The sequence below is a fragment of the Pelodiscus sinensis genome, chromosome 13 (assembly GCF_049634645.1).
Source record: "Pelodiscus sinensis isolate JC-2024 chromosome 13, ASM4963464v1, whole genome shotgun sequence".
Taxonomy (NCBI): Eukaryota; Metazoa; Chordata; order Testudines; family Trionychidae; genus Pelodiscus; species Pelodiscus sinensis.
Window position 1 is genome coordinate 25,076,806 of NC_134723.1, and position 17,887 is coordinate 25,094,692.

At 46.0% G+C, this 17,887-nt stretch overlaps 1 protein-coding gene and 1 long non-coding RNA gene across 2 annotated transcripts in view; one reads left to right on the forward strand and one right to left on the reverse strand.

Moving 5' to 3' along the window:
- Positions 1-819: 819 nt before the first annotated feature.
- LOC112543568 (uncharacterized) lies at positions 820-7,090 on the reverse strand. Its single transcript, XR_003086796.2, has 3 exons — positions 7,024-7,090; positions 3,224-3,351; positions 820-1,971 (listed from the first exon to the last, which is right to left on the reverse strand). It is a non-coding gene; the product is annotated as an uncharacterized LOC112543568 (long non-coding RNA).
- Positions 7,091-16,508: 9,418 nt separating this feature from the next.
- SLC16A2 (solute carrier family 16 member 2) overlaps positions 16,509-17,887 on the forward strand; it is a 117,744-nt gene continuing 116,365 nt past the window's right edge. Inside the window, exon 1 of the mRNA XM_006136177.3 lies at positions 16,509-17,010. Within this exon, the coding sequence (XP_006136239.2) occupies positions 16,524-17,010 (487 nt within the window). The 5' untranslated portion in view covers positions 16,509-16,523. The remainder of the gene's footprint in view (positions 17,011-17,887) is intronic.

Genomic DNA, 17,887 nt, shown 5'->3' on the forward strand with positions numbered 1-17,887 from the left:
CCCTTCCCCCTGTTTCTTTTAATGGAGCACAGACAGCATGGCTCTGCTACATTTACTTGTGTGTCCGTAACTATCACTGAGGATATTAGCATAGCTCCACCTGCTGGCGGCATATATGAGACCAATGTGGTAGCCTTTCTTTTAAAGGGGCCTCAACTGGATTTGATTAAAGCCAACCTAAATTTATGGCAATTATAAGCTCTCTTGGCCCTAAAAATCCTCCTGAACGGTGATTTTTTTTTCTATTTTGATTACTCAATAGCAGCTGTAGGTTAAATTTATATGAGTCAAATTTATCCTTGGGATAAACCCATTGCCTTTAATTAATGTGGGAAAGACTGAATGAACCTATTTTCCAAAGTGCTCAGCATTGGCCTAGCTCATCTCCTGTCTAAGGGTATGTCTACACTAGCCCCCTAGTTCGAACTAGGGAGGCTAATGTAGGCATTCGAAGTTGCAAATGAAGCCTGAGATTTAAATATCCCGGGCTTTATTTGCATGTTCCTGTCTGGGTGCCATTTTTAAATCCCCTTAGCCCGAACTAACTGCCCATGGCTATACGCGGCAGTCAAACGTTAACTCGAACTAAGTCCTTAGTTCGAGTTAACTGTTACACCTTGTGGAATGAAGGACTTAGTTCGAGTTAACGTTTGACTGCCGCGTATAGCCATGGGCAGTTAGTTCGGACTAAGGGGATTTAAAAATGGCACCAGGACGGGAACATGCAAATAAAACCCAAGATATTTAAATCCCGGGCTTCATTTGCAACTTCGAATGCCTACATTAGCCCCCCTAGTTCGAACTAGGGGGCTAGTGTAGACATACCTTGAGTCTACTAGCTGACAGCTTTGGAATGCTACATCTTTAGAATCCATAGGGCATTGCTTATCAGAGTCAAACAACTGTAAGTTAGGTCAGCTTGCTTTGGCCAAATGAATTGGTAGGCTCCATTTAGAGTTGTCTGTTTATCTCATAGGATGCATCTACACAGCAGGGCTTAACTCAAAATAAGCTACACAAATTGAGCTATGTCAATTGCGTAGCTTATTTCATAATTTGGAGTGTCTACACAGCACTTATTTCAAAACAGAGCACTTTTCCTCTGACTTCCCTTACTCCTCGTACAATGAGTGTTACAGGAGTCCTCCAGTTTGACAGTATTTCAACATTATTTCAAAATAACTGCCTGCTGCGTAGACGTGGATTAAGTTATTTTGAAATAATGTTAGCTATGTAGATATACCCATAGTGAAGAAATTGCATCAAAATATTACTGTATAACCTTATGAAACCTGAATAAAATCAGTGCTATTTAGAATTCATCAGGAAACATAAATATATTATGGTGTTCATGTTAGTACATGATTTATTTATGATATATGCATAGGGCAATACAGTAATGTATTACCTTTGCTTTGACCACTAAGGTGATCTCTGGATAAGTTCAGGCATTCAGAGATCTAATATTCTTACTGGTATTTTTACTCCAGCAGCTCTTGCTCGCTGAACTGTGTGTTCCAATGTTCCTGTCAAGGAATGCGTTTTTGCTCTTGAAATTATGTTGTCTCCTGAGATCATGTATTTGTTGTCTTTTGTCAGGCCAGCTGTAGTGGCTGTTTTACTGAGAGCTGAAATCTAAAGAGAACATTGCTAATGATAGTTGCAGTTAAAAAAAGTAACCACATGCAAGCCTACAAATTTCTCTGCTGGTAGCCACTTGCTAACATAATCAGTTTCCAAATACTGACAACTTGTGCTGCTTCACCAAATATAACATGTTGTTTTTTATGTTGGGTCAATGCAACTCTGTTGCTGGGATAAAGTCCGAGTTCCAGGTCACAAGACTCTGTTGCTTTAGTCAAAATGAATTCATGTGGCAAAATGTTCTTTTCATGTGCATTTCTCTTATTCAGACACATCATGCTGTTAGGGTTCCTAAGAAGATGTTTCTCTGTAGTCATTTTTTCATTTCTGAAAAACAAATGCATTTTGGGGCTACCAGTAACATTGGTGTAAGAAGAGGTTCTAACAACACATGAAGATGAAATGTCTGAAACTAACCACAAGGTGTTTACACCATTATTTACTCATCCATACTGATTGTAGAATGGCTGGAGAACTGCTTGACTTCTGCATGTCTCTGATAGCCACAATTTACCATTGTTCTTAAGGGATATTCTCTGAGTCTGATCCAATTCTCACAGAATGCAATGGGAGCCTTTCCATTGACTGTACCATGCAGGAGGTTGGCTCTGTGGTAGACGGGTTCTTTTTCAGCAGCACCCTTTCTCAACTGATAAAACATGAGAAGCTGGTGAGAGCCAACATGCCACTTCTGGGTATCTGTTGCGATTGCTCGCTTGGTAAAATTTAGGTTTTGGTAGCTGCAGTGGCTGGAAAATCCTACTGAGACAATGGCTGATGAATTTCCACTATGTTGATGGATGCCAGAACAGAAACCTGGGTAGACAGACCATCCACTAACACTTGTAATTACACATATCATTTAATGGTCCGGCTCTTAAAGGGATGCTGTCAGGCTAAAATCCTGGCCCAAATGAAGTCTGTGACAATGAGGCCAGAATTTCACCCCATGTGTTTAAAACAATGTTCTTTACTTGTGCTATTCATGTCAGATTATTAGAAACAGGGAGCTTTCAAGATCTCCTATCTCTTTGGTATTTCACTTAGTTTAGTGAATAAAAATGATTGGTTTCCCTTTTCTTTTTAGTCAGATTCACTTTGTGGCTCTCCTGTACTAGCTCAAGGCCAAACTCTGTAAGGGCTTATCTACACTATGGAGAAGATTGACACTGCTGCAGTCAATCTTCCGGGGTTCGAATTAGTGGTTCTAGTGAAGACCTGCTAATTCAAACTGAGAAGGCACTTCTGTCAGCACCAGTAGTCCTGCTCCTCACAAGGAGTATGGGATGTCAATGCTCCTGTTGACCTTCTGTTGTGTGGATGGTGCCAAAACGTGATTTAAGATACTTCAACTCCAGCTACATAATTAATGCAGCTGGAGCTGCGTGTCTTAAATTGACTTTCCCCTTTAGTGTGGATCCAGCCTAAGGGTTTGTGTGTGTTTAAATCCAAATAAAAATAGGTTTTAATTTAATAAAACATCTTGGAGACATGGGACTTTTCTGATAATATAATGGAGTCCTAACTCTATGACCTGCTTTGTGGGCCCTTGTATGTTCGGGGCAGCCCGTCAACTCACTGTCAGATTGATGCTGATTCTGATCTTCAACGCCCACAGTGGGATCCAGCTACTTTAATGACTGCATTACTCTCCACCATCTCTTAAGACAGGTCTCTCTGGGACATCGCAGTCTATGTCCATGAAATCTGGAGATAAAAAATACTCCATTGAAAGGGTTTGGCTGTGAAACAAGCTTCCAGAGATTAATGAAGGGTCTGGCCTCCCATGGGGCATGCAGCAAGATCACCCCCTTTTGATAAAACCAGAATGACTTAGAGAAACAAAATATAAAACACATAAAACCTTCTAGGCCCAAACCCAAGCCTTTTATAACCAGAGATGGCTCCAGGAATTTCACTTGGGGACCCTTTATGCAAAATTTGTTCACCTGAACAGGTGATGTGAGGTTATGGATGGGCAGGTGAGGAAGTGGACTTCGAAGCACCGCTACCTGTGGAAGAATTTGTGACTCAGGTCTGGGGGAAGCGGCAGAGATCTGTGGAAGTTAGATGAAGATCAAGGTCTACTCATGAAAATTACTTTCCCCTCAGTCTTCTGCTACACGGCCTTTTACCAAACATACAATCTGGGCCTGAATTTACCTGCTCTCAAGGTCAATGGAAGAGGAGAGTATGATGTTACTGCATGTAATACAGTAATGAAGGAAAACATCTATTTGCATAAGAGCAGCACTTAATTTACATGGTGGTGGTGGTTGGATTTTTTTTTGTTGTTTTTTGTTTTTTGCTAACTTCAATTATAAAGAACTCAAACAAATATCCAAGTTTTGCTTTAGAATCACCCAGGACAAGAGTATGGTGAATACACTGGTATTGGTCTTCAGGAAAACCAATGTGACTCATATGCTTTTCATAACATGCACTGCAGAGCTGGAAAGTTTGTAGCATTACTCTGAAAATGTGGTAAGAGACTTTAAGTTCCATGAAGCAGATTATCATTTCTTCTTGGAGCTACTGTGTCTGTATAACACCTAGCACAATGGAGCTCCGATTGGTACTGTAATAAAAACATTAAAATGTATTCCTAATTTAAATGATTTAATACCCACTCTCTCCAGCATCAGCAGTCCTTTTGTGATGCTGCCACCTTCACAGTCTACCCTAATTTTTAAGCAACGAGATTTATATACAACACAATTGGAAGGGTTCCAGGAACAATTGTAACTCCTTTGATGTGATATCAGCTGTGGAAGCTCACTGGTCATTTGGAAGTTTATTGGTGCAACAGCATTGGCAAGCAGCCCTGGTACAACTATGGCTGGCCGCTGGAGAAATGATTCACAATCAGATTGAACCTACTTTTGAAATGTGATACAGAAATAATGGGATTGTTTGCAGGTTGAACTCTAAACACAAAGCTTATTTTTTATCATAAACTCTTTCCAGGCTGGTCACTGTGTCAATTCTGAACCAGTTGCATTCCAGGATGCACAAACCTTCCACACACCGACATGTTATAAGGCAAACATGCACACATGGGGTTAAAGAAGAGCATTACTCTACAAATGGGAAGGGGATGAAACTGGAGATCTTAAAGCTGGGAGGCTGACAAAAGCCAGGGTTCTACAGGAAAAGGAATTCAGGGAAGGAAGACAACTATCACCCCTTTTAAAGACATTTTAATGTAAGCAGTGGAGCAAATGGGAGTCAGTGCAGAGGGCTGCACTCCAGTCCTGTGTGGCAGCGACAATGCCTTGGCATGCTGTGTTCAAACTCAGTTTGCCTCACACTCAAGCATGATTCAAGAGCAATGTAGGAAGAGTCAGAAATCCACTTCTGACTGGGAGAAAGCAATTTGTATTGCGTAGTTTATGAGAGCCAATAGTCACTGATTTGCAGGCAGGTAGAATGACAGCTCAGCAAGCACGCAAGCAAAAACCACAACAGCAACCCCAAAGGAAGGGCTCTTTAAAACCCTAAATCAAGGCAGGATCGCATAAGCAAAACAAACACTTCCTGGGGCGGGGGATCATCCAGCTCCTTAGGATCCCATTAGAGCCCCTAGTGTCTGCTCTCTCTTCCGTGGCCCTGCCTTTGACTATGCCTCTGCCAGGGCAGGAAAAAAGGGCAGCAGGAGCTGATGCTGTGGAGCAGATAATGCCCCTGAACCCTGCCCCAGTTACTGTCCCAGACATCTTTAATTAGTAATCCTGGAGAGATCATTCTGAGGGTTGAAAAGATATTGTTTTGATCTGATAGCAGCCTGAGACAGACACAACAGGGAAGGCAAAGAAATCACAAGGATTGGCATTTATGATATTAAAGTATAAATAACTTGAGGCAAGTGAGCTTGAAGGCCTACTTTGATAGAGATGCCTTTGTGTGTTACTATTTAATTGAAAGAGCTTTTCAAAGAGACTCAGCAGTTCTCACCAGGGACTGGCAGGGAAATGAAGAGACAGAGCAAGAAATGGATTTCAGGGCAGCTCGGCTAGGTAAAGCACTGCCCTAGCTGGAATGGGCTGTATCTCAACCTGTGTATCTCTATGCCCGGGGATTCTCAAACTTCCTTGCGTCGCAGTCCCTAACTAAAATTACTACATGGCCCCAGGGAGAGGGAGCTAAAGACTGAGCCTGTCTGAGCCCAGTACCAAGTTAGGGGGGCTGTAATCTGAGCACACCATCCATTGCGGAAGCTCTCAAGCTTTAGCTTCGGTCCCAAGTGGTGGGGCGTAGGCTTGGGCTTGGGCCATGGGTCCTACAAAATCTAACACCTGCTCTAGCAACCCCATTAAAATGGGTCAGAACTAAAGCTCCTTCTAATTTTTTCCCTCCGTGGATTTTTTCATTCCATGTGCAGAATAATTTTTGTATGTGCACTAAGATGTGCACCACCGGTAAAAAACCTAGATGTGGGTGTTGGACAGCATTTGAATCTCTCCTGAGCAGCAGCACAAGTGCACAACTTACAGGGAACACTGGTAACAACCCACAGATTGAGAACTGCTGCTCTATGCTAACCTCAGCACTTCCTGCTGCTGTGTGCCAGCTGATCAATAAATCCTACGCTGTATTGAAAGGCTGCCAGGAGTCACTGTAAATAGCTGCTGAGGAGCATTGAGCCATGAAGAACATAGAAGTCTCTGAGCAAGACTCTAACACAGTTGGGCTCAATGGGCAGTGCTCATGGCATAAAATAGGAAGGCTGGAGCCCAGGGGCTGGCTCAGAGGTGCTGAGGCTGTGTGGCTTATCCTTAAAGAGAAATGGCACCCCTTGGGGGGAGGGGAGATGTCTGATGCACTGAAGGAGTTCCTCCAAGGGACTGTTTAAAAGCCGGGGCATAGCACAGATCCTGAGGATCCATGACACATGTATACAGAACACAATACATTTTTTGCACTTACCCAATAGCAAACTATAAGGTTAATAACTCAGTTCCATAGGATCCCAAAAGTCCAAGCCCTTAGAACCAATATATAACTCCTTTAGCTCTGTTTAAGCAGCAGGCACTTAACCTTGCAAGGGGCCAGCACAGCAGGTGTGGGCAATAATTTTTGATAGGGGGACCACTCCAAGATTTTGGTAAGTGGTCAAGGTCTGCACTTTTCCAGGGGGTGCAAGGTCAGGGATGGAGGATGGGTGCAGAAGGGAGCTCAGAGTAGGGGACTGGGATGCAGGAAGGAGTGTTGGGGCTGAGAGGGAGTTTGGGTGAAGGAGGGGTGTGTGTGACCTGGGGCAGGGGATTAGGGTTCAGGTCCAGGAGGGGGTATGGGTGCAGGAGAGGATTCTAGCTTGGAGGAAGGGTGTAGGAGGCAGTACAGGGTCTGGAAGGGAGTTGAGATGCGGGAGGTGCTTACCTAAGCAGCTCTGGCCAACAGCTCAGTGGGATCCTTAGGCAAACTTCCCTGCATGCCAGCAGCTCCAGGCCACTGAAAGCAACAGGCTGTTCTATATGGCTCGCTACTTGGAGTAGGGGGAGGGCTTCGCATGCTGCCCCCACCCCCAGCACAACCTTCCAGCTCCTATTGGCTGGAAAATGGTGAATGGGAGCTGAGAGATTGTGCTGGAGGTGGGGTCAGTGCGCAAAGTTTCTTCTCCCTGCCCATAGTGCAGAGGACCACAGAGAGCAGTCAGTTCCTTTGAGCTGCACGGAGTGCTCACTGCCGCAGGGGCAAGCCACAAGCCAGATTAAAAGGATTGGTGGGCCAGATCTGGCCCGTAGGTTGGATCTTGTCTGCCCCTGCACTAGAGGGATACATGATCACATGCACTCAGCTTGTGTTTTAAACACGTTCACAAAAGTTTTCTGTTTTAAAAGACACTGACAAGTTAAAAATCTTATTTTAAGAAACAAAAAAGAACTAAATCAACCTCCCATGTTACATTTTAGCCTCCGGTCTATTGATGCAGAACTGCCACTTTTGCTTACAATCAGTTTGCTTTATGGCTCTCATCCATAGTCCAAGGCTGAAATGTTTTGGCTGCACACACAGTAGGGGAATGCTTGAATCCAAACATAAATCTGTTTTCACTGATCTTTGTTTGTTTGTACTCATTTCCTGGAAAATATTTCTGGTAATATTATGTATCCTAAATCTTTTGCCTAACAAAACATGAGTTTTTGCCTGTGTTTAATGATCTCTCATAAAGATATGGAAAATAATGTTATATCCTAAGGATGCCCACTGTTGTCTGTATTGATCATGAATGCAAGTTCTTTTCACTTACAAAATTTAGCACCACATGGCAATCTTTCACTTAAGATTGGGCTAGTTAGATCCTGCCCCTGCAAAGGGATCATCAGTCCAATTTAAACCATTGGGACTTTGAGCCAATGGGCCTCTGTAAATGTCCATGTTAGGGGATCCCTTAAAAATACTAAGACTGCAGGCCCCAGTCTGGTAAATGGCTCCATGAGGGTGGGCCATGTTATCTTGGGAACTGTACCTTTAAGTGCTTTAGCTTGTTTAGGAAGTGTGTGGGATCAGTGCTGCAGAACCCCATCCTCAGTTATAGAGAGACAACTAGAACTGCATCATGGACTCCAGAAGATCTTTCAGGCTCCTTGAGCTCCGACTGACTGCTGAACATCACATAGTACCAGGAATAAAGAGAAATTACAGAAAATAACCCAGGGGTGTGGCTGGAAGGGCTCACTTGGGTGGGCTCTGACTTCAGGTGGGTGGGCAAGAATAAGGGGGGAGCAGGACAGAAGGAATGAGGGATAAGCCCCAGCTCCCCAACCTTGCTGGCTAGCTGGAGGTCCTGGTCGGCTGGCGGGAGGAGGAGGAGGGGGAAGCCTGGATGTAAAGTGGGTGGGCCACAGCCCACTCAGGCCCACACATAGCTATGCCCCTGAAATAACTCGTGTGGAATGATGGAACTACCGTATTTTCCGGCGTATAAGACGACTTTTGATGTTAAAAAACATCCCCATAAAATCGGGGGTTGTCTTATACGCTGGATATGCGGCTTTGCAAAGCCTGGGGGAAGCTGGCAGCGGGGCAGCTCAGGCGTGCCTGGGATGCCCCGCCGCCGGCTTCCCCCAGGCTTTGCAAAGCCACGGAGGGGCTCCGGCGGCGGGGCAGCTCAGGCGTGCCTGGGATGCCCTGCCGCTGGCTTCCCCCGAGGCTTTGCAAAGCCGCAGAGGGGCTCCGGCAGCGGGGCAGTCCAGGCGCGCCAGGGCTGTCCCGCTGCCGGGGCGTCCTCAGAGGCTTTGCTCCTGGTGTCCCTGGTCTGCTGGAGACGGTCCCCAGCAGACCAGAGGCACCGGGAGTAAAGCCGAAGCGACGGTGGGGTGCCGCGCTTCTGAGGCTTTGCTCTCGCAAAGCCTCAGAGGCGCGGGACCCTGCCGCTGCTGCGGCTTTGCTCCCGGTGCCTCTGGTCTGCTGGGGACCGTCTCCAGCAGACCAGGGACACTAGGAGCAAAGGAGGCGGAGGGGCGCTGGGGTATAAGACGAAACCCTATCTTTTAACTAAAAAATTAGGGGGTCGTCTTATACGCCCAGTCACCTTATACGCCGGAAAATACGGTACTTATGACTACATCAGAATTACAAACTCTGGGACTAGGAAAGACAACAGGAAGACAGTTAAATCGTGCTTCGCTCTGTCTCTGCAAGCAATGGATGACAGTGAAAAGGAAGCCGATCAGGTGACCTTATCTCTGACAGAGCAAGTTCTGATGTGCTTGATGTGTTTAAGATTTTCTGGATAGCTCAGGCACAAGAGGCTCACTATGAAAACGTGAGGAGTACTAAACTTCAAGCAAAAATGAAACCTTTTATTGCAAGCTATACTTTTACTAGGGGTATTTAAAGAAACTATAAATTTTGTGACTGATCTAATGCTAATGACTATTGGGAAGCCCAGAAATAACCCTTGACAAAGCAATTAGAATTTGCCAAGCAATGGAAGACACCTAGTCCAGGATGAAGCTTATGGCAGGTGCACAGTGCTCTGATACTAGAGACATGATTAAGAATCCAAACACCACAAGAAAAGAGACCTGAGGCATAAAGACTTGTGGCTCTCCAAGGTCATGTCTGCAGTAGTGAACTTACAGCATTTCAGCTCTACTAATCCAGTGTACCATTGTGAAATTGCTCATGTTGCTGCTCTGTGCTGATAGGAGAGAGCTCTCCCATATAGTAAAGCCACCTGAAGAAGCAGCAGTAGCTACGTTGGCAGGAGAAGCTTTTCTTCACACTCTTGAGCATTGTAAGTTTTGCTAACTAAGTGGTAGTACAGACATGGCTAAAGTCAAGCAAGAACAGCACAGAGAGCATATGAGAAAAGATGAAAGAACTGCAGTAGATTGTCACTTTACAAGACTTTGCAGAGCTGGCACAGCATGGACAAAGAGGATGATGATGGCAGCACAAGTTCAGATTATTATTTACAAGGGAAATGGACAGACAACATTGCAGCAGATGACTGAGCTAGCACATTGAAAGTAAGTGCAACATTTATTGATTTTAAGTTGGACACGTGCCCAAACCAATGGGGTAACAGAAACACTGATATTGACACTGAAAGAAAAGTCACTGATAGTGAAAGGTAAACAGGTAAAACTCAGGGCTTACAGGAGTGAGCCAATTCCCACTAAAGGAATGTGTGAATTGGATGGAGGTATAAATAATAAACTGGAAGAAAAACAACTAGTATTAGTGAAAAGAATATCCGGTATAAGGTTAAAAGCGTGTCAAGTCCTTGTTCTAATCATGTGCATTCATTAGTGTGTCAAGGGACCAAACAATTGAGAAAGAGCTTGAAGACATTTTCAAGTGGATAAGACAGCTCTCAGCAGAGACAAAACAGATCTGAGGCCTAATATACACTACCGTGGCCCATCAATCTAAGTTACACAACTTAATCTACATGAAATCAACGTACTTAGGTCCACTTACTGAGGTATCTTCACTGTGATAAGTCGAGAGCTGATGCTTTCCCGTCAACTCCTCTAATTCTTCTTATTCTGGTGGCAAACTGGAATCAATGGGAGAGCTTTCTGCAGCTGACTTATTGCATCTATACTAGACATAATAAATCGATCACCACTAGATCAATTGCAGACTGTCAATCCAGTGGGTAGTGAAGATATGCCCTAAAAGAGCCCAACTCACCCGCCATTCACTCCTGTAAGAAAATTCCTATAATCTTAATCCATTTATTCATGTCTAAATATCAGTGTCACTGAAATTTTTGAAGCCTTCATGATCCATTACTAATTTTGAACATTCAGTAGTGGTCTGAAGCAATCCATCGATCTCCTCACTGATCATCTTCTATTATGAAAACTCTCCAGCATTCCTTCAATATTAACTTTGTCATGGTTATTTCCATCTCTATGCTTAGTGTCACTAAAGTACATAAGTTTGCAGCTGATAACTTCTGACATCAGAGTCTGCCTTCCTCAATAATATTTCTAACAAACGTTCTTTTTTTCTGTCCAGGAAATTTCAAAAGCTTCAGTTTTCTTCTTGTCAGCAGCATTCACTTCCCACAATTCACATCCATAAAATGCCGTGGAAAAAATTAGGCTTTTCACAAGTTGCATGTTCATGCATTTTGAGATGTTTCATTTTTCCTCACTTTCCTAAGGGAGGCCCTAACTGAGCCAGCCATTCCTAAAAAAGAGGATAAAAAAGAGATGCAAAGCAATGCCACCTCATTACGCTGGGAATCACAGAACCAATAGAGTGTGCATACTCCTTGGTCATTGAAAAAAATGGTTACAAAAGAATTAGTCAAATATGTAAAAAGGGAACATTTCCAGGGGAGAAATTTGGGAGGAGATGGTTAATACCAAATATTTTTTATATACTAGATACCTCAGCAGGGTTCTGGGTGGCACTCTTAAAAAAAGAGTGCCCACATCTGTGCATGCTAACACTCCTTGTTTTCACAACCCATAAAACATAACAAATTTCTGATAGTAGGGAAGATACGAAAGTCTGCACAGCTGCTGTTTTGTTCTGGAGGGGAAAAAAACAATGAAGCACCTGACCTGACGGTCCAGGCAGAAGAGCAATAGCTGCTGGGCTACAATTAAACAAAAATGTAAATTCAGTTGAACAGAAATAACATGTGGGTGAGAAGCTAACACAGTGGGTACGTCTAGACTACAGGCTTCTGTCGACAGAAGTTTTGTCGACAGATACTGTCGACAAAACTTCTGTCGACAAAGAGCGTCTAGACTACATTGAGATCTGTCGACAAAGCAAGCTGCTTTGTCGACATGGTAGTGTAAACGCAAAGGACAGTTTACATGCAATAACACCTTCTGTCGACAGAAGGTGTTATGCCTCGTAAAATGAGGTTTTCCAGCGTCGACAAAACTGCTGAGTTCTGTCGACGTTATGTCGACAGAACTCAGCGGTAGTGTGTACGCAGATATAGTTTTGTCGACAAAAGTCCACTTTTGTCGACAAAACCCTGTAGTCTAGACACACCCAGTATGGTGTAAAGGTGAGGAATGATAAGGTTAAAGCTATCAGCAACATACCTGCCCCAATAGACAAGGAAGAGGTACAAAGATTCCTTGGCATGGTGAATTATGTAGGGAAATTGTGCCTAATCCAGCAGTTCAAATCAACAATCTAAGAGTGCTACCATGCAAAGACATCCAGTGAACACAGACTGCAAATGTTAATAAAGTATATGAAAAACTGAAGGACTTGATTAAAGAGGCCCCAGTCCTAAGATGCTCTGGCACCATCAGGAACCCGGAAGTGCTGGGGCAGCCGGACAGGCTTCCCCCATTCAGCTACTGCTGAAACTGACCAACAGCTGAATCAGGGAAGCCGGAAGCAGAGCAGCTGGGGTGCTGTCGGGTTGGTCCGGTAGCGCTGCCCCCTATTGCAGGCATCCCCGATTCAGCTGCTGCTGAAACTGACCAGCAGCGGCTGAATCAGGGACTCCTGGGGCAGAGCCTGACTATCGTAAGGGGGGGCTATGAGGGGTCTGGGGTGGCATCCCCTCCCACCCGACTCCGGACCCCTCATAGCCCCCCCTTCTGATAGTCCGGCATATTTGATAATCCGGCACTCCCTGGGTCCTAAAGGTGCCGGATTATCGGAAGTTTACTGTATAATGGAAACTGCAAAACTAAGTTGTCCATAAATGCTTCCAAGGAGGTATTAACATGGCCCTCTGACCAACAGCATGCTCAAACAGGAGATAAATGGGTGGTGTATCACAAAGGTTAACAAAAACTGGGCATCACTATACTTAAACAAAGAAGGAGGCTTTGACTTCAGGCCAACGGTGTAAAGAGGTGAATGTTTTCATTTATGGGAGGCATGTGTTAGCCGAAACAGATTATCAGTTACTTATTGCCATTGACAGACACCTCCCCACCCCAAGAACAGAGATCATTTTTTCTGCTATAAATATGTGATTTCAAAATCAAATACATATCTGGGAGAGATTAGGGGACTGCAGACATGCTCTCTAGAGCGTTCAACAAAAGTGCAAGGGTGCAAAGTCCAGAGCTAGATTTCGTACATCAATCTAATTAAAAAACCTATCCAGTTTCAGACAAAATGTGATCTGTGACTGCCAAACTAACAGCTCAGGCTAAGACCCTGCATCAAGTGATTAAGGCTCTTAGCATAGAGTAGCCCCTATTACTCATTGGGGGGGAGGGAAGGAATCTCATGCCTAGATGGGATTTTGTTGACACCCTCTTTGTTTAAAGATGGTGATCCCTATGGTGTTACAGAAAAGAATAATTAAAAGGAAACATGAAGGTCATTTAGGGGTTGACAAATCTAGAAGGGATAGAAACATTTTAGAAACATCCTCTTTGTCCAAATAAACAGCAACACTCAAAAACCTGTCAAGTCTTGTTGCATATGCCAAAATAAGGCCAAGTCAAGCAAAAGAACCCATGTTGGTAGCATAGGAAAAACTGATCCCACCTGCAGAGAAGTAGATGAAGATTTGTTTACATCGATTGGAAAAAACTATGTACTTGTTCTACGCTATAATTCTCGCTTCCCTGAGATAGCTTTACTTAAAGCCACTACAGCTAAATAGGTGATTGTGCATGTCAAGTCTGTTTTTGTTAAACCTGATATACCTGCCATGGTAACATCTGACAATGGGCCACACAGTTCAATGAGCATGAGTTTAAGCAGTTTGCCATGAGGTTTGGTTTAGACATGTAAGTGCTAGCTAGCTCATTGTCTCCAGTCCATTTGTTGGAAAGTGGTGTTAATATAAAAACCCAACTACTGGAAAAGACTGCAGAGTCAGAACCTGACCTGTACTTAGCACTGTTCAATGAAACATGACTCGTTACCTGCAGACATTTAACAGAAAATTGAGAATGAGGGTGCCTGTAATAACAGCCTTTTAAAGTGCTACCAGACTATTTGTTGTTTTTGGAGTTTATCCTGTGCAGACTAACTCTGCTACCCCTCAAAAGCTTTTGTGATAATAGAGGCAGTGTTGTTGTAGCCACATTGGTTCCAAATACTATAGAGACAAGGTGTGAGAGGTAATATCATTTATTGAATCAACTTCATTGGTGAAAAAGACTAGCTTTATGGAGAAAAGTTCTGTGTAAGCATGAAAGCTCATTTCTCTCACCAACAGAAGTTTGTCCAATAAAAGATATTAGCTCACTCAATTACTATCTGTAATAAGAAGAGACTGATAAAGAGACTAATAAAATTAAAAAAACAACACATTTTGAGACTTGGGCACTGTCATCTTTTAATGAACTTAACCCAATATTCATTTATGCTGGAAATCAAGGCTTCAAACATTAGTGATGTCATAAGGCACAGCCCAGCCAGCAGTCTTATGTTTGTCACCCCCAGAGACATATGCTGAGGGGGAATGGCCAACACCTTTTCCTGCTTCCAGTAGGGAGGGAAAGTAGGACACTGAGTGGTCCACTTTGCCTGAAGGGCTCAGTCAGGCAACAACCAGACAGGTCATGGCAACAAAGCTCCATGAACAAATTGACTGATACTTAAAGGGAGACCCATATGTCCAAGCAACAGTATAAAGCACCCCAGAGATCACTTGAACATTGTTAGTAAATCTAATTAGCAGGCTGGATATAAGTATTTGAAATAATGTGTTACACAAAGGTGTTAAGTGTTACCATTATCAAGATTTGCCTGGGAAAGGAAGCTGTGATGTATTGGGACTGTATCTTTAAATGGTTCAGCTTCTCAGACAGGAAATCTGGGGGAGGAGCACAATAGAGGGCCATGTTTTTGCTGAAAGGCAGTTGGAACAGTGTCTGTCAGTCTATAAGGAAAAGGTTCTCACGTCACACAGTCACTTTAGGCCCAGATTGCTGAAGGCCAGAGACCCTACATGTGCTCCAGTTTCAATGAAGTCAAGGAGTTCTGTGCTGGTGCAGGAGGTCTGTAATCATTTGCAGGAAGAGGGGCTTAAGTGTGAAAGCTCAGTGGCTCAGAGAGAGAGACCCTTCAGGTTTAGGAATTTCTGTCTCCATTTGCCCTACTATGTAGGCATGGGAACAAACACAGGGCCTGATCTTATGAATCCCCATGCTGAGGAGTAGGTTCTCATGGGACCACCTGTATGTAGCTGTTTGCTGGATGAGGCCCACAGAATATCTGGTTGTCTATACAGGCCATGCACACCTCTGGCACTGTATGGACCATGGCACATCGCTAGCTGTGAATCTGGCAGCCATCGAGCCTCAAGTTCATCTGCTGAGCTGGCCCCTAAAACACCTCACTTGCCTTGGGGCGCTGCAACTTCTGGGCTGCCCCCAGGCACCGGGGGTGGGAAGTGGGGCTCTCAGAAAGAATTCTGCTGCAGGTAGCAGGGCGATTTCCTAGCGGGCTGCCCCGTGGTGCTGAGGAGGGGGGGAAGGAGAGACTCTGCGCCATGCAGCTCCACCAGCAAAGTCCTGCTTGGTTTCCAAAGCGGGAGGGGCCGGGGGAGCGGCCTGCCTCTGACAACGAACTGCTCCGGGCCTGAGGCTGGGTTTGCGGGCCGGGGCTGCTGGATTACACTCTGGGGGAATGGGTGGTTGGTTGTTTTTAAAGCTCACCCCCTTCCCTCCCCTCCGGGCAGGGCCAAGTTAGTCATTAGGCACAGGGCCTAAGGCCCACGACACTTTTAGGGGCTCATGAAAATGTTTTAATTTTTTTCTCACATCAGAAAAAAATGAAACTTTTAGGGCCTATGAAAATCTATTAAAATTTGCCTAAAACAGAAAAAAAATGTATTTAAAGTTATATAATTTTTTTTTATGGAGGGAGGGGCCCACGAAAGCAAAAGTGCCCAGGGCCCACGAAAGTCATAATGCGGCCCTGCCCCCAGGCCAAGCAGGAGCAGGCGATGTGCTTCCCTCTGCATCCCGGGGGGCGGCCAGGGCGCTGCTGCCCCTTGGACTCTCTGCATGGAGATTGTGCCCAGCCTGCGGGGGCGCTGCCTGCCCTGGGGGAGCGGCCGCGACCAGTGGGGGTCCCGGGGTTGCGCCCTGCGCGCGCGCGTGGGACCCAGCCAGCCCGCCAGCAGCGGGACCCGCCGGTTCCCTGCGTTGTTTACTGTGGCGGGGAGGGTGGGCAGGAAATGGAGGGGGGCGGGGGAAGCTGGAAAGAAGCCCCCCCCTCCCCCAACACCAACTGTTCGTGCAAATCAAGGTCCAGGCACCGAGTCGGGTCCGCGTGTCGCCGGCCGCCAGGCGCGGCTGGAAAACGCCCCTCCCCCGGCGCACGGCTGAGCCCGACCCTGGGAAGAGGAGGCGGGGGGGAGCTTGTACCGCGTCTTCCCCCGCCCCCTCCAGTTTGGGGCCGGGCCCCGCACGCACTAACCCGCCGGCGGCCAGGGAAGGGCGCTGCGCGGCGGCGCCCTGGAGATGGAGGAGGGTCGGGCTGGGGGCGGAGAGGCGGGGAGGAGGCACCAGGCGGCGGCTGCGGCGGCGGGCGGGGGAGGAGCCGGCGAGCCGAGGGATGACAGGGGGAGCGCAGGGGGAGGGGGCCAGGGTATATGGGACCAAGTGCGGGACGCGATCCGCAGCCGGGATCCGCGAGGTAGCGGCGGCGGCTGCAGCCCCTGCCCCAGCCCGGCCGAGATGGCGCGGCACAAGCAGGAACAGGCGCTGTCCGAGGAGAAGGGGCCCCAGGCAGAGGAGGATGGCGAGGCAGCCGGGGCCAAGGGGCTGCAGGGGGCCGAGCCGGGCTTCCAGCCTCCCGAAGGCGGCTTCGGGTGGATCGTGGTCTTCGCCGCCACCTGGTGCAACGGGTCCATCTTCGGCATCCAGAACTCCTTCGGGATCCTGTACGTGATGCTGCAGGGCGACCTGGGCGACGGCGAGAAGGACCGCACGCTGGAGTTCAAAACAGGTGAGCGGGAGAGGGCGGCCGGTGGTGTGTTTCTAGCACCCCGGCCCCTGAGCGCCATCTGGAGGGGCAGAGCCTGGGAGCGGAGCGGGGCTGATGGGAGGCGGCAGAGGGTCGGGGGCTTGCCCATAAATCACCCGTAACCAGATCTAAGTTCTTCCTGGGCCTGGCACCACAAAGGGACCCGTTTGTAACTTGGGGGTCAGTGAGATACCTTCCCCCGGGGACAGGGGTGCCCTAAGAACTCATCTGTAAAAGTATCATGTTTAAATAGACCTCACGTTTAAATAGGAGCAAGTTCCAGTCCAGGCTGTCACTCCTGCAGTGCTCCTGCCAGCATCGGTGCATTGGAAACTCCCCTTTTTGCTGCTGGGCTTTAGTTGTTTTATATCAGAACCTGCAGCTCTTTAAACAAGAGGAGTCTCCTTGTAGCAGATGTAACTTGGGGGAGAGAGGAAGTCTGAGTTATAATCAGTGTATTAAATGTCTTTCATCCCTGTAAAGATATCACTAGACTAATGAAAACCAAATCGAATAGAGCCCGGTTACTATTCCAGAGTAAAACAAGCATTTCCAGAAAGAGGAAAGGCTGGGAATATTTTACAGGGGGCATGGACCGTGTTAAGGCTGCGTAGGTATTCTGAAACTTTGTTTATCATTGGTTTAGAATTTACACCTTTGGACTGAATTACAGTACCAGACTTCTTTTGTACCTAAAGGTGAATCTTTTGGGAAATTATCAGTTGTCCCTCCCCCACTATGCATTCATATGCGAAACAAAACAAAATAAAACCCCAAACAATTTAGCTGTTTTTTTTTTACAGGATGGCTGAAGTGTACATTTTGTGTATTTATATTAAAAATATTCTGGTACTAATTG